The 15,862-nt window shown below is 47.0% G+C and overlaps 1 protein-coding gene and 1 long non-coding RNA gene across 2 annotated transcripts in view; one reads left to right on the top strand and one right to left on the bottom strand.

Moving 5' to 3' along the window:
- Window positions 1–3,484: 3,484 nt before the first annotated feature.
- LOC111550420 lies at window positions 3,485–5,085 on the top strand. Its single transcript, XR_002734027.1, has 3 exons — window positions 3,485–3,634; window positions 4,005–4,241; window positions 4,895–5,085. It is a non-coding gene; the product is annotated as an uncharacterized LOC111550420 (long non-coding RNA).
- Window positions 5,086–10,670: 5,585 nt separating this feature from the next.
- The window catches only part of EPAS1 (endothelial PAS domain protein 1), an 89,847-nt gene continuing 84,655 nt past the window's right edge, over window positions 10,671–15,862 (bottom strand). Inside the window, exons 14-16 of the mRNA XM_023223840.2 lie at window positions 15,587–15,701; window positions 15,077–15,247; window positions 10,671–12,846 (exon numbers count right to left, since the gene is read on the bottom strand). Coding sequence (XP_023079608.1) covers window positions 12,695–12,846; window positions 15,077–15,247; window positions 15,587–15,701 — 438 coding nt within the window. The 3' untranslated portion in view covers window positions 10,671–12,694. The remainder of the gene's footprint in view (window positions 12,847–15,076; window positions 15,248–15,586; window positions 15,702–15,862) is intronic.

Below are 15,862 nucleotides of genomic sequence, written 5' to 3'. Positions count from 1 at the left end.
TACAGTCATGTAGACTGTAAATAATAATAGGTTTTTTTCCCCTTTCTAATCTACATACCTTTTTTTTGTCTTATTACACGGGTTAGGTTTTTTAGTACAATATTTGTAATATTGTGAAATACATATTTAGTCTTCATCCCCTTTTCCTGACAGGTCCTAAACCTTTGACATCTCCAGAGTGATGATGAGTGTCTTCTGTATGCTCAGAAGATGACTGGTGGTGGAGGGCCCTTAGATAGCTTCAGAGTAGGGACTAGTCACCAGAAAGACCAAGACATGATTAGAGGGTTAGAACTTTCAGCCCTATCCTCCCATCCTCTGGGGCTGAAGGTTAAGTTGACCACCAATGGCCAATGATTTAATCATGCCTAAATAATGAATACTCCATAAAAACTCAAAAGGACTGGGTTCAGGGAGCTTCTGAATAGCTGAACACACGGAGGTTTCTGGAGGGTGGCACTGCTGAAGAGGGCATGGAAGCTCTGTGTTCCTTCTCTCATACCTTGCCCTATGCATCTCCTTCATTTGGTTGTTCATTCATATCCTTTGTAGTATCCTTTATTGTAAATGGGTAAACGTAAGTAAAGTGTTTCCCTGAGTTCTGAGGGATGCTCTAGAAAATTAATAGAGCCCAACAAGGGGTTTACGAGAACCCCCAATGTATTGCCAGTCCATCAGAAGTATAGGTAGAGCTTATTACTTGCGACTAGCATCTGAAGTCGGAGGCAATACTGTGGGACTGAGCCCTCAACCTGTGGGATCTGATACTATCTCCAGATAGGTCGTGTCAGAATTGTGTTGAATTATAGGACATCCAGTTGGTGTCTGCTGGAAAATTGGTTGGTTGGTATGTCAAAAGTTTTGTGTTGAGTGACTGTGAAAGTAAAGAATAGGAGAAACTGACTTTGTTTTTTTCTATCTCATTTAATGTTGAATAGAAGTGACAATAGTTGACATTCTTGTCTTGTTTCTTTCAGGGAAAGCTTTTAGATTTCACCATTAAGTATGATGTTTGATATAAGTTTTAAAATGAATATTCTTTATAAGATTCAGGAAGTTATTCTCTATGCCTAGTGTGCTAAGAATTTTTTTAACAAAATAATGCATTTCAAATTTTATCAAATGTATTTTCTACATCTATTGAGATAGGTTTTCTCTTTATTCTGTTAATATGGTAAATTACATTGATCCAATTGTTCATTATTAAACTAACCATGTATCTGTAATAAACCCAGATTACTTGGAATGCATCGTCCTTTTCATGTACTGCTGGATTTGATTTGATAATAGTTTCTTGAAGATATTTGAATTGAGGCTTGTGAGAGAGATTGGCCTGCAATTTTTTTCTTGTTGTATGTCTGCCAAGCTTTGATGTCACGGATATATTGGCCTCACTAATGAGTTCCAAGTGTTCCCTCTTTTTCTATTCTCTAAATGTATTGGAGACAGAATGATATTCCTCACATGTTTGGGAGAATTTAGTGGTGAAGCCATCTGGGTACTGAAGTTTTCTTAGTGAGAAGGTTTTATTTAAAGACTCACTTTTCAAAGTAAATGTAGAACTATTCATGTGCCATCATGCCTGGCTAATTTTTAAATTTCTTTTGTAGAGATCGGTTCTTGCCATGTTGCCCAGGCTAGTCTTGAACTCCTGGGCTCAAGTGATCCTCCCACCTTGGCCCCACAAAGTGCTGGGATTACACGCATGAGCCACATGGCCATGCCTTGTTTTCCATGACCTTGACAGTTTTGAGGAATTCTGATGAGGTTTTTTGGTAGAATGTTCCTCAGTTGGGATTTGTCTGATTCTCTTTCTCATTATTAGACTGAGATTCCCTAAAGGTTTTTAGGGGGAAGAATCATAGAGGTAAAATATGGTTTTTATTATATCATGTCAAGGGTACATACTATTTTTTAAAAATTGAGATGGGGTCTTGCTGTGTTTCCCAGGCTGGATTTGAACTCCTGGGCTCAAGTGATCCTCCTGCCCCAGCCTGCCAAGTAGCTGGGACTGCAGGTGTGTGCCACCATGCCCAGCAAAGGCACATACCATTAACAAGCCCTTCAAAATCTAGATCTCCCTCTGAATACGGTTAAGTATGCTAATAGATCATTCCAGGAAATGACCATATGCCCCTGAGAAAGGAGTTGTGGATCCTCCGTTTCTTTAGGGAATCTCAGTCACCACATCCCTCTGGAGATGTGAGCATCTTGCTGTGCTGAGTATAGCTGTGTTTAAAGATGTGTTTTCTTTACAAGGTGATCTCTAGATATGAGCCAACTATTTCATCTGGTGCTCATCCAAAGAAACCACAGTTGTTCTGACACTGGAGGAAAAGCTGACTGTGCTGGAGAAGTGGGGTGTTGGTTTTCAGCGTGGTCACACCTTCCTTAGGGGTTTTCGAGGGGAATTCTGACTTGGTGGGTTTTTTTTTGCTTTCTTCCTAACTTCAGATGCAATGCCACAGTACCTCCCAAAGAGAAACAGTAGTCCATGAAGGCCATGCAGTCTAAATCTCTATTAAGGAAGAAACACATTTTAAAATCTAAATTCACCATAATTTGCACCATTTTTTCGGCTCACAGTTAAGGAACAGTGCCAGTTCCCCTCCGGTCATCCTGGGTTGCATACAGGCCGTCTGTCTTTCACGACCAGGCTTTATCTACACAGAGACGTGAGTGAAGTTTTGCAATCCTAGTTTTTCTTTACCTTTTCCTGTTATTCTTAGCCCATAATGTTCTAAATAGTTTTCTCTGGTGATCAGAGTAAAGAGATTTCTCTGTTATTCCGAGCACGTAAACACTGAAACATTAGGGAAAGGGTGAGGTTTGTTTCCGAGTGTATTTGCATTCAGCTGGACTCTGTTTTCCTGCACCTATAGGCCTGATCCTATCCTGTGGAGCCACCCAGAAAAGTTCTACACCTTCTGCTTCTCCAGATATTTGCAGGTGGGCTTTTGAGCTCCCCCAAACCTTATTTTCTCCAGTACAAACTTCCTCAGCTTTTCTAGTCAGTGTTTGTAACATAGTTGAGAGTCTCCTCACCATTTTAGTCATCCTTCTTTGAATACATTCCTGTTTATTAAAACCTGGTGCCCAGAGAGGGATATAATATATCAGGGTGGCTTCCTAGCCCATAGTATTGCAGGATTACCCGTTCCTTTTTTCTCAGTATTGTTCTTCTATTAATGCATTTTAGGGTCACATTATGACTATGATTACTTTATAGGTTAGTACTCATTTATTAATAAGATATTTTTCAGAAATTCCCATACTGCATACCAAAGGCACTTCCTAGGCAAAGCATTTCTCTCTGTCTTGGTTTCTTCATCTCCAAATGGCAATAATTGTGATACTATGAGCTCACAGGACTGTTGTGATGAATGAATGAGATACTCTGGTCAAGCTCAGCCTAATAAAGTCACTGTGACCGTCTCTACTTTCTGACTGTGAGTACTGCTACCAGTCCACCCCCACCTCTGCTTGTAGAAATAAAAGGAGCAGATTTATGCGAGGGGATGGGTCCACCTGGAGTGACTTGAGGAATACCCAGAAGACCCCGTCCACCTCCTCCTGTTTAGAAGATGCCTTTTGCTATCCTGTTTTGATGCCTGGAATTTCATCTTTCACCCATGTGAGTCATTATTGGACCCAGAAAGTTAAAGATCTATCAGTCATATCCTCCCCATCCCCACCCCTGGAGAGCTGCAGATGCCACCCACAGCTGGCTCCCGGAACCTTGAGCAGAGACCGGGTCACACATACCCAGGATCTCACAAACCCGTGCAGGCCAACCCACCCCGGTCTGAGTCATCTTTCCCATCCAGACTTGAGTCTTAGAGCACTGCCTTGGCCTTTAGTGAGGCCCCCAAAATGATGTCAGTGTTCATGCTCAGCTGCCCTCGCCTCAACCAGGCTAATGAGGATGGGGAAAACGTTCTTTGTTTTAGGCCAAATGGGTCTTCTCTAACTGCAGCTGTTTTCTTTTTTTTTGTTCCTACAAGTGCTGGGCCCACCCACATAGTCTAAAGCCAAGATCAGGACAGAGAGGGAGGGAGCTGTCCCCTGGCCACCCTGATACCTGTTGTTGGAAATCAATGAACAAACACAAACCCACTTTGCGTTCCGTGAGTGTGCATGTATGTTGGTCCCTAGGCGCTGCAGGACAAGAGGAGGGCCATTTCGAAAGCTCTGCTCATGCGTGGGGAGCATGCTGGATCTTCCTTCCAGCTGCAGAAGAGGTCAGCCCCCTCCCCCCACTGGCCTGCTTGCTCGAACCTCTGAGAGACCTCTGGGCAACATGCTATCCCTCCTAATTGTCTGCCTCAGTCACCACTGCAGACCAAGCCTTCCAGGTCATCAGTCACCACATGGCCCTTGTTCTGGGAGAGTTCTGCACATCAGCTCCTCTTTCACCCCTCCTTCACCCCTCCTCCACCCCTCCTCACCCTCCAGACCCTTCCACTGCACTCTCGGGAACTCTTGTCTCCTAGAGCCTCCCCTCCTCTGAAGGGGCCTTCACCTTCTTTCACTGAAGCCTGCCTGTCCTCAAGGTCCCTGCTCCCTACAACCACTCAGGTTGAGGCTGGTTTCTGTTGCCTACAGGCAGGTGTCAGGCAGGGCCAGACGTGGAGGAGTTACTCATTCCTCCCCCTCAGTCCTCAGACTCTTGTTTCTTCCCCCAGTGACTTCAGTCCCCAGCTGCTTTCTCCGTCCACCTTTACTCTCACTGGCGCTGACACCTACCTGGAGCACTCTGACGACATCCTGGCTCCCCAACTTCCTCAGACTCTTGCCTTCATTTGATTTCAGCCACCTCTGAGATCTCAACATTTGCTTTTATTTAAAAAATGTTTTAAGTTTACATACGTAAAATTCTTTTTCTGATGTACAGGGCTATGGTTTTTTAGATATGCATGGATTCTCACAGCCACCACCACAGACAGTACATGCAACAGTTCCGATACTCCAGAGAACGCCCTCATCTCTCCTCACCCCTGCCTTCTGGCAAGCAATGAGCTGTTCTCTGTTCCTGCATTTTTGCCTTTTCTAGAATGCCATATATATGGAATTATATAGAACGTGCCCTTTTGGTACTGGCCTTTTTTGTTCAACAGAATAATACCTTTGAGATTCATCCACACTGTTGTTTGAATCAAGCGTGTTAACTTTTATTTCTGAGTAGTAGTCTGTTGTGTAGATATATTACAGTTTTTTAAAAAAAATCTACCCCAGCTGAAGGACATTTGGGTGTTGGCAGTTCTTGGTGAGGATGAACATTTGTGTGCAGATTTTGTGTGGACTTAAAATCTTGACTTCTTTAAAATACCTAGAAGTGGTCATTGCCGGGTCCTATGTATGTGAGATCTCAATTGTAAGTTTCCTCTCCTCTGACAACTACGCCCCATCCACATGGTTCCTTTCTCTAACATATCACAGTGACCACTGTGACCTCACTAAGACCTCCAATTCACTGAGCCTGCCATTTTTTTCATTGATCATGAACCTATTCATTGTTTTCTTTCCTTCTCACACAACTTAGTGATCCATCATAATAGTCACTCTTCTGGAAACTTTCCTCACTCCCTTAAACATACCCTCCTGGCTGAACCACAACCTGGTAAACTCAACTACCCACCCATTCAGCCTACATTAGAGTAGAACAGTGTGGTTAGAAGAAAATGTAACTGTGCTGCAGGCCAGTTCATGACCATAAATCTCACCTGAGCTTCTGATACGGATCATCGATCAGTCTGACTTTCTAGTGACTATTTCATACTTGTATCTCTTCAAACCTCTGACAGCCTCATATATCACTGAGGAAATAGCGATCAGACTAGAGATTGCTCATTATCCTCCCACCATCAATTCCACCTGATGGACTAAGGCTTTACTCCCTTCTCTGCCTTCCCCCTTTTAAAACGATGAGCTGTCCATGCTTCTGTCTGAAGCCAGCCCCCTGGATGGTGCAGTGGATTCCATCTGTGCCCATCCCACCTTTTCAATCATTTTCCTTCTGCAGTTATCCCCTCTCTTTCCTGTCTTCATCAACTTCTCTTTCTGCCATCACCATATATACATTTCCTAATGTAGCACATCTTCAAAAATAATGTCCCTCCTGGCCTCCTAAAACCAGTAACTTTACAGTGGAGAAACCTGACAAACACCTCAGCCAGGTGATCAAGGTGATGAGTCATGATGGCGGAATGTACCTTTGCTGTGATGTGAGGAGGTGATAATGGCACTGTACCTCTGTGGTCTTCCTTTCCAAAACCCACAACCTCTGTCCAACCAGAAAAACACTAGACAAATCCAAATGGAAGGATGTTCTACAAGATACTTAACTAGCACTCCTCAAAATTGTCAAGGCCATCAAAAGCAGGGAAAACCTAAGAGAAGCCTAAGGAGACGTGACAAGTAAATGTAATGTGGTATTCTGAATAGGACCCTAGAACAGAAAAAGAAAGATAGTAAGTGAAACTAAAAACCGGAATAAAGTACAGGCTTTAGATAATAAAGTACCAATACTGTTCCATTAATTGTGACATATGCACCATAGTAATGTTAACAATAGAGAAGGCCAGGCACGGTGGCTCACGCCTATATTCCTACCACTTGGGGAGGCCGAGGCAGGAAGATCACTTGAGCCCAGGAGTTTGAGACCATCCTGGGCAACATAGGGAAACCCCGTCTCTATTCTAAAATAAAAATAAAATAAAATAACAGAGGACACTGAGTGCAGGGAACTCTTATAATAGTCTCACAGGCTTTCTGTAAACCTAAAACTATTCTAAGATAAAAGTTGATTAAATATGAAACCACAGACACACTCTCACACACTCCCCTGACCCATGTCATCTTCTTGCTTCACTCCATTTCCCTGCTTTCCTGCACAGGGAACCTTCCCAAAGGAGTTGTATATTGCTACGGTCTCTATCTCCCCACTCCAGCCAGCTCATTCCTCAGTCCACTCCAATCTGCTGTCCTTAGCTTCCCACCAAAACTGCTCTTATTAAGGTTGATGGTGAGCTCCATGTTGGCAAGTCTGAGTCCATTTTTTCCCCTTCCCTTCCCTTTTAGTCTAGCGTGTGTGTAACCCAGTTCACTATGCCCTCCTTCCCACAGCACCCTTGTCACTTGTCTTTTGGGATACTATACCCCTGGATTTCTTCCTGCTCCTTGGCTGCTCCCACTCAGTCTGGCTTCTACCAGTGGCCTACGTTCTGTCTCCGGACCTCTGTTCTTCTTTGACTGCACTCTTATCTCATAGGCATATTTCATCCCATCTCATGGAGTTCAGTACAATTTACTTACTGCGCATTCCCAAATTTGTATCTCCAGCTTTAAACCCTATGAGGTAGGGACTGCTGTCACTACCATTCCACGGAACAGCAGATTTAGGCTATCAGATGTTTAAGGGACTTCCTTGAGGTTACACAGCAGGAAGCAGCAGGGCTGGGATTTGAACCTAGGTCTGTCTGACTCTAGGCCTGTGTTGTTGAGTTGCCAGGCTGCCCGGGCGCCCCCTCCTTTCCCAGCCCCCATCCTACCTGCTCCCCAGGGCCTCTTGCATGTCCTGCTCATTCTGGCCTCAGACCTTTGTCTCCCTGGTCCACTTCTCCTGGAATGACCTCTTTTCCCCCTGCCTGTCTAATCCTCTTCCATCCCAGCTCGGGTGGGAGTTTCTCCACTCTTAAGACCCAGGCCGATCTCTGCTGGCCTCCTCTGGACACTTGCAGGTGCTGGTCTACCCTAAAACCACCAAGGGTTCATTTGCATCAATAGTTATCATGCTTTCTGAACCCACGATGGGGCCCTTGGCCCAAGTACAACTGCACCCGCGGGGATGCGGAAGCACGTGATCTAACGCTGGGACTGGCTGGGAAAACTGGGCCATGGGCCTCCATCATCACACACCATCTCAGACAGGGTCTCAGTCATCCAGGCGGGCTTTGGTTTCACCTACTAGCTGGGAAGCTTCTAGAAAGAAGGATCATGAGTGCTGAATAAGTATCATTTTTAAACACTGTGTATATTAGGTGGGCCTGGGGAAGTACTTCAAAATCCTTTTCTCCTGGGTCCTGGGGGGCCAAGGAAAGTTCAGTCCGGTAGTGAAAGAATTAATTTAGACTTCATTGAGGTCACAGAGAGGCCGAGCAGTTCGCACAGGGGTCGCTGAGCTCAAAGGAATGTTTGGAAGAAACGGGGGTGACAGGATCGTTTTTGGAAGAACTGAGAGTGCTGGAGGGAAGTGAGGAGCAGGAGACTGGAAGGAAGAAGTGGGAAGGGCCATGTGGGAGGCCCAGTGCTGGCTGAGACAGTGAGCAGTGACCTCTGGGGCAGAGAACACTGCCCTTTCACTTACGTGAGTTCAGCCCCAATTCCCATTATGCTGGCCTAGGCTCTGGTCCCCGCCCTGCCACTAACTCCTGTGTGACTGCAGGCAAGTTGCTTTGTTTTCCTGGGCCTCAGTTTCCTCATCTCTAAAATGAGGAGGTAGAAAAAAAGTGATGGGGTTGAATGACATTGTTTCTCAGCTCCTCTCAGCATCCCGAGTCCATCTGAGATAACACATCCTGTGCTGTCTTACCCTGGGCCACTGCCTCAAGAAAGGAAGAGCCAGGTTAACCTGACCGTTCTTCTACAGGCCTCCTGGTAAAAGTTCTTTTTCACAAAACAGCAGAGAGTCTTTTGTGCGGGATCTTGGAGAGGAAGGATGTTAAGTGGTTGAATCTTGCATGGTGTAAAAGAAATGAATCTGCATTTCCTTTATCTCCAGAAAAAAACACAGTTCATTCACTCTCCATCCCCAGCTGAAAATGGGCATTCCAAGCCCATGCTGCGGAGTGGGATCAGTTTTGCCCTGTATGATCAGAAGGGGCAGCGTTGGCCCTTCTCTCCCAGGTAGGGCCTTCTGATGTTCCAGCCTTGGGTCAGAGTCCCTCTCCCAGAGAGATTTCTTATCCATAAGCCTGCCAACCAAGACAAGTGCTGAGATGCTGTCGCAGCCACCAGGGTTTGCTTGCCTGGAGGGGAACGTGTCTAGCGTCAATAGGACCCCCAGTGGCTGAACAATTGCTAATTCTGTGCAGGCCCCTGCCTTGGTCTTTGCACATCTGGCCACACAGGCATGTACCTACTCCTGAGTCACCTACGTTTTGAAAATATAAAATCAGGAGCATTTAAGTCAGTCTTCACTGGATTGCTTGAGGCAAAACGTGAAGCAGTGATGGCTTGTGTGGGTCTTGTGTCTTGTGCTTGGAGGCTGAGCTCCTCTGACCCATCAGGAACAATGGCTTCGTTGTACTCCTCTCTGGCTTGCTGGCTGGACTTGGAAGCAAGAGGAGCTTTGAGCTGCCCAGCACCCCCAGGGGCAGGAGGGTACAATCATGGCCCAAGGACAGCACTGTGGACCCCATGGGACCCTGCAGTTATTAGGGGGCTGGGATAGCACCTTTCCAGGCCTGAATACTGAATTTGCCAGTGCTCAGAGGCAACTGTGCTCCTGAAGGATGGGCTGAGACGTGTCATTCACAGAAAACCTTCAGAAAAGAGCAGATGATGTTTTCAGGAAGTCCAAGATGGCAAGCAAAGGTGGGTAGGAACCTGACAGAGCCCAGAAACTCCAATCTGAAGGTCCAGGCCCCAAGTTTTGGAAGAGAAGAGTAAGCAAAAGAACCAGAAGGAAGTCTAAAGGCTAAAGTAATAAAGACATGAGTTTTCTGTTTAGAAATGAGAACAGGGTCCTGTCATAAAACCAACCTCCCAGCCATCAGTCTGAGGTGTGAGAGGAGAGACGCACTGGCCAGGAAGGGGTTTAAGTTTTGTTTCTCCCATCAACAAGCTGTGATTTGCTAAGTCATCTAATAAGATCCTCAGTTTCAGCTGTAGAATGGGCGCTCATGGCATTGCCTAGACCTAGGATCCAGTGAGCTAACAAGCTAACATATGAGACTCTACTATATGGACCAAATGCGTAGGCAAAGTACATGCTGTTGGAATGGCTGGTTCTAGGGTGGACAGTGAGAGTGCAGGCTGCTGCACAGCTCTCCCCTTGCCCCCATCTCTCCATGGAGACAATGGCCTGCTCACAAGCAGGTCATGATTTGGAAAAGTGAAATCTGAATTGGGGAACACATCATGCTCATGTCCAGTTCTGGGCTTTCACTGTGCTCTGTCTCTGGCCGAAGAAGGGATCTCTGCTCTTCCCAACCACAGTCTACCTGAGAAGACCCTACTCAAGCCCAGCCACCTCCAAATTGAAGTACTAATGCCCAGGCTGCCCCTTTCCCTTCAGGACCTCCATCCCAAAGTGCGGGATGTGAATATACAGAGCAGCATGGCTCTCAGACGACTTCATGTAATTTTCTGAAAGCAGAGACCGTGACTTCTTTCCTTTGGTTCCCCATAGGATACAAAAAATGGCTCTGAGGCAGATAGATAGAAAAATACTTGCAGAAATAAGGAAGATACAATATGAATTTTCAGACTTAGTCAACTGCCGAGTATTTAACAACAGTCTTTCCTTCACCAGTCTTATCAGCTCACTTCAGTAGTCTCATAAAGGTCTGTGCTAATGTTCAGTGTCTATAAACTACTTAATAAATATTTCACTTGACATTGGCATAGCCCATGATAAATCCACAGGAAATAAGAGCCACCAGCAGTGGTAGGATCAGAATACTTTTAATAAGATACCAGTGTCAAAATACATTTCCTTATAAAGTTAAGCTCCCATACAGTTATAATGTTGTCAGTAGGAATTCGACAATATAATAATGTTCATAAAATCGTTACATTGACAGGTAGGGTTAATATGAAGCTTGGAATATTTTTCAGTGTTTTAGTAAAACTGCAAGGGTAAAATGCCCTTAATGCCAGGGCAACACACACAGGAAATCAAATACCAGCATTTACATGTCAGTAACCCTTCAAGTTCTGCCACCCTGCGTGGGGTAACGCTGTGCAGCTAAAATATGATTTAGACAACACCATGACTAAGGAATTTCTCATTTAACTTAAATTTCTTTTGAAAGCTACTTTTTGTTTCTGGCAATAAGTCCATCTGGGCTTACTAAATAGTTGGCCTAATGTGCTTTGTGTGTGTTTTCAGAAACTTCTTCGTTGTACCCATTACAGAAAAGTTCCATGTAATTGGTATTGAAAAACCAGAGGTGTCGTCCCTCTTACCCAGGGAGTTGCAAAGTGCTCTGGGAACACTATTTTCAGTGCTTCCTACCTATACCTGTCACTGCCCGACCCAGAGACCTCAGCCAGGGCCTGCAGCCAGGGGCCATCCCTGGAGGCCTTGCAGGACCATCAGCTCAGGGGAGCTGCAAGGCTGGTCTGGACCAGCTGCTCTTCCGCTGTGCAGCCTCCTCCTCAGTCCAGCTCCACGGGGCTCCAAGGTCGTGAGCTTGGAGGACGTGGACCGGGTCACTATACCATTTCTGACCCCTCATTTGCATGAATTCCCATCTAAACCATTCTCATGGTAGTTCTGGAAATGTCTAAATGTGCCGTGTGAAAGACCATCCGAGTCACATAGCTCAGTGCACTTGAAGGGCTAGCAACAAAACCTTAAGAAAAGTTAGAGCACTTCCCTGCCCCACCCCCCGACCCCACAACGTGCCATCAGACCCTCTTGGCAGCAACAATAATAATACATACATACATAGTACATAGAGAACATGAGGGGATAGCGCGCAGTGCTCCCACTGAATGACTCCACTGCTCGGATTGTCACACCTATGGCATATCACAGATGGCAAAAAGCCGACAGAGGGAGGCCTTCCACAGTGTCCATACAGGCCATGGGAGCACTGGACAAGTCTGCAGTGTCTACAACACCAAGAAAAATTAACAGCTTCGAAAAGATCTTAAAGTGATTTTGTGAGCAGGATTCCATTTCCGTTTCTAAGGTTTTAGATATTACAAAGTACCCATATATATGATAAACACTTAACCCAGATATAAATTTTCTCTTTTAAAAAAACTCAGTTATGTTTTTGAATAATAATAAAAAATCCACCGAATGCGGGGGAAAAACACCAGTTTAGGAAAAGCCACGTTGTGCAACTTTCACAGATAACCACATACGTTGGAGTTGACCCTTCACATTTCTTTTTTTCCAAAATTAGAGCAGAGTCAGCTTAAACCAAAAAAACCTGAAATTTACAATATGGTGATTAGTTTTAAAAAAGAAAGGAGAAGGGCTATGCGAGGGAGAAGCCACAAACCAAGCTTGGAAAGCAACATCATTTTTGTTTCTCTTTGGCAACAACAGTAACGAGGAATCTTTTTAGTAAAATGAAGCTAACACTCTCCCTACAGGAGAACAGACATGCACCAAACTTGTTAGTGTGGACAGTTGTGTGTGAGAAGGAGAGAAAGGGAGAGAAACCTATAGATAATATAAATTAGAAGTAATTGAAGGTGGGGAGGAAAAAAAAATCTTACAAAATTTAAGAACATTTCAGAACAGGTAAAACCATTGTGTACTTTAAAAATAGGGATAATAAAGTGAGCATCTCAGAAAAAGGCCACTGCGTGGTGACCTGGGCAAGTCTGCCAGGTAAGTCCATCTTGTAAATAGTGTGCTGGTGTTAGAAATACCTAGTTACAAAAACAGATGGAGAGAGTGAAGCTGGTGGGACGGCATCGGCAGAGGTGCTGCCCAGGTGGAAGGCCTGGCTCAGGTGGCCTGGTCCAGGGCTCTGAGGAGGTCCCCTCCTTGCAGGAGCGTGGAGCTTCCCAGCACGGGCACGTTCACCTCACAGTCATATCTGGTCAGTTCAGGCAGCAGACAGGACTCAAAGGAGGGCCCGAGCAGCCGGCTTGCCATGCCTGAAAGAAGGGTTGGTACCATAACTTAAAGGCCTAAATCAAACATCTGGAAAAGTGTCTACTCCTTTGTGACTGGGGGGTACCAATAGGGCAGCCCTAATTTCACTCTGCTCCTTCAGTGGTGTCTCCCCCATGGTCTGCTGCATGCCCAGGGAACGTGTCTGCCTCCAGACCCATTGCCTCAGGTGGGGGTGCTGAGACCCAAGAAAGAGGACAGCGCGAGGTGCGGGCTGCAGCACAGGGAGGTGGAGGCTTCAACAAAAGCCTGGGGTTGCTGACCCCATGCCTGCTGGCAGCAGGGAGGAAAGGCTGAGAGGGAGTTCTGAACCACCTGGCATCTATGCTCACATACACAGAACATGCAGAACACACACATACATACACACGCACACACAGACTGCCTCGAGTCAAGGATCTGAAAATCCAGTTTCCAGTCACCACCCTCAGCAGTCTATCTTCTTGCCTCTGTGCTATTCTGCTGAGGAGGCAGACCAGTGAGTGGCAGAGGGGACATTCCCAGCACGCACACAGGCCCCATCCCAGGGAGGAAAGGCTTGGGTGGCAGCAGAGAGCCTGGAAGCCCTGCGTTCTGCCCCTCCGATGTGAGATGCCCACCTTCCTTCCCTTGCCCTATCTGCAGAGCCTCGTGCCAGTGGCCATTCCCTCCTGCACTTCCTAGCCCAGGTCCTTGCTGGGGTCCATGCCTGCCTCCCGAACTTGACTGTTCCTGTGGACCGTACCAATGGATACCTGCTCACCATCCCTTGCTAACTTCTCCTCTTACTCATGGTCAGAAAAGAGCTTAATATGATTCAATTCTTTTGATATGATTCAACTCTTTTGAAAAGAATATGATTTCCCCTTGATTTCAATATTCAAGGTAACTTGTGGGCTTCATAACAAGAAGAATAATGCTGGCTACCTCTTACTGCACATAAATGTATACTAGTCACTGAACTCAACAGCAGAGCCAGAATTTAAGCCAGGGCTGTCTGGCGGTTCTACAGCCTGGACTCTGAAGCACAGAACTATCACTTTCCTCAAACTCTACTGCTGAGGAAATTGCCTTTTAGGACAGGGGCCTGGTATGTTTTTCTGTAAACCACGAATTATTATTTTTTTTTTTTTTGAGGCGGAGTCTCACTCTGTCGCCCAGACTGGAGTGCAGTGGCCGGATCTCAGCTCACTGCAAGCTCCGCCTCCTGGGTTTAAGCCATTCTCCTGCCTCAGCCTCCCGAGTAGCTGGGACTACAGGCGCCCGCCACCTCGCCCAGCTAGTTTTTGTATTTTTTTTAGTAGAGACGGGGTTTCACCGTGATAGCCAGGATGGTCTCGATCCCCTGACCTCATGATCCGCCCGTCTCGGCCTCCCAAAGTGCTGGGATTACAGGCTTGAGCCACCGCGCCCGGCCAACCACGAATTATTTTCATGCCAAACAGAAACCTCATGAAGACATCTGTTTCACAAGATACTATCATCAGGACGAAGGTGGCCCAGGGTTGAAGGCAGGCATCGGTGCCTGCAGTTGAACCAATTCCAGTGGGGTGGGCCTACCAGATCTTTCCAGGCTGTTCTCCCTGCAGCAAGTTTCGGCATGTTCTCAGCACCTGCCTGAACTGAGAGTGACACCCCAGTGTGCCCAAGGGGCTTTAAAAAAACACATCCACATGAAGAACTGAGGAAGTGGGAAGGCTCCAGGATTCTCAGGGTGGAAAGAGCCCTGGATGGCACCTGATCATGGCAGGATTCCCTCTGAAGCCCCAGGGACCCCAGGGAAGGAGCACTCCCTTCTTCACGCAGCAAGCTCATCCCCGCATAGACCAGAGATGCCCTGCCTCTGCCCAGACCCCTTCCCAACTCCCTGAACTTTCTCTTCAACAGGCCCTCACCACTGTGGCTGCCTGCTCTTCTGAAAGTGCTCCTGTCAGTCAACAGTGGTACAGTGTTCTAGGGGTGGCCAACCCAGTGTTCAGCCCTCGGTGGGCAGCAAGTAGTGGTCTGGATTCTTTCCTTCAGTATTCTAGCCTGAGTTTTTCAGACCCACCCCCTAGGGGGCCTGGTCACTGATGTCACAAGGAATTTGTAAAGAGGTTCCCTAAATCCAAGGAGACCTGAGCCCTGGACATGTGACTTCAAGCATTTCCCTGTGCCTGGCACTGTGGAGACGCTGGAAAAAAAAAAAAAAATAGAGGTGGGCTTCCCCCAGCATTGGATCCTGAGTACACCCACCTGCCACCTTGTGGGCTGACGACAGGCCATAGTCCTGGTACTGCGTAGCGTAGCACTGTGCGGGGAACCTGCTCTTGCTCTCCCCGGGACTGACGGCAGATGGAGGCTGTGGCAGCGGCAGATGTCTCAGGGGATGGCCCAGGCCCCTCACGGGATTTTGGGTGAACTTACCTGAAAGACCAAAGTCAGAGGGTGACGGTAGCACTGGCCTGAGGGAGGGGAGAGGCCAGGAAGCCCTAGCATCCCTTTCCTTTATAAAAGGTGCTCAGAATCACTAGAACTACAGCCAGCCTTCAGGACCCTCTGATGGCGTCATCTAAGTCAGAGTGGAAATGGAAAAGTTGGGTGTGTGGGACTGGGGGAGGGACAGAGGATATCGCCCCATTCTAACAAGGCTCAGAGAGGCAGGTACAGTCTGTGGTGAGTGAATGGAAGAACCAGGATAGGCTCCTGAGCCCCAGTCCTTCCAGCAGAACCCCCAGGAGGCCTAGGCCTGTGGCCGCTGCTCACCATTGGGGACATTTGCACTCAGTGGCTTGTCCGGCATCAAAGGGCAGCTCCCACCCCTGAGGTTCTTCATCCGTTTCCACATCAAATGTGAAGTGTGGCCACCAGGTGGGTCCCCCTAGGAGTAAGAGGGCAGATGGAAAGGGGAAAGGGCCAGAGAACCAGGTCCCCAGACTGGGTGGGTTGGGTGGACCTGGAACAGGGCTGTCCCTGGCTTGGAAGGGCCACATCCCCACCCCTCTCAGCAGCCCTGGGTTCCCCAAGGTCTGGGGACAGGCC

The sequence above is a fragment of the Piliocolobus tephrosceles genome, chromosome 15 (assembly GCF_002776525.5).
Source record: "Piliocolobus tephrosceles isolate RC106 chromosome 15, ASM277652v3, whole genome shotgun sequence".
In the NCBI taxonomy this organism is placed as follows: domain Eukaryota; kingdom Metazoa; phylum Chordata; class Mammalia; order Primates; family Cercopithecidae; genus Piliocolobus; species Piliocolobus tephrosceles.
Note: the sequence above shows the minus strand (reverse complement) of the source record. Positions and strands in the feature narration are given on the sequence as shown.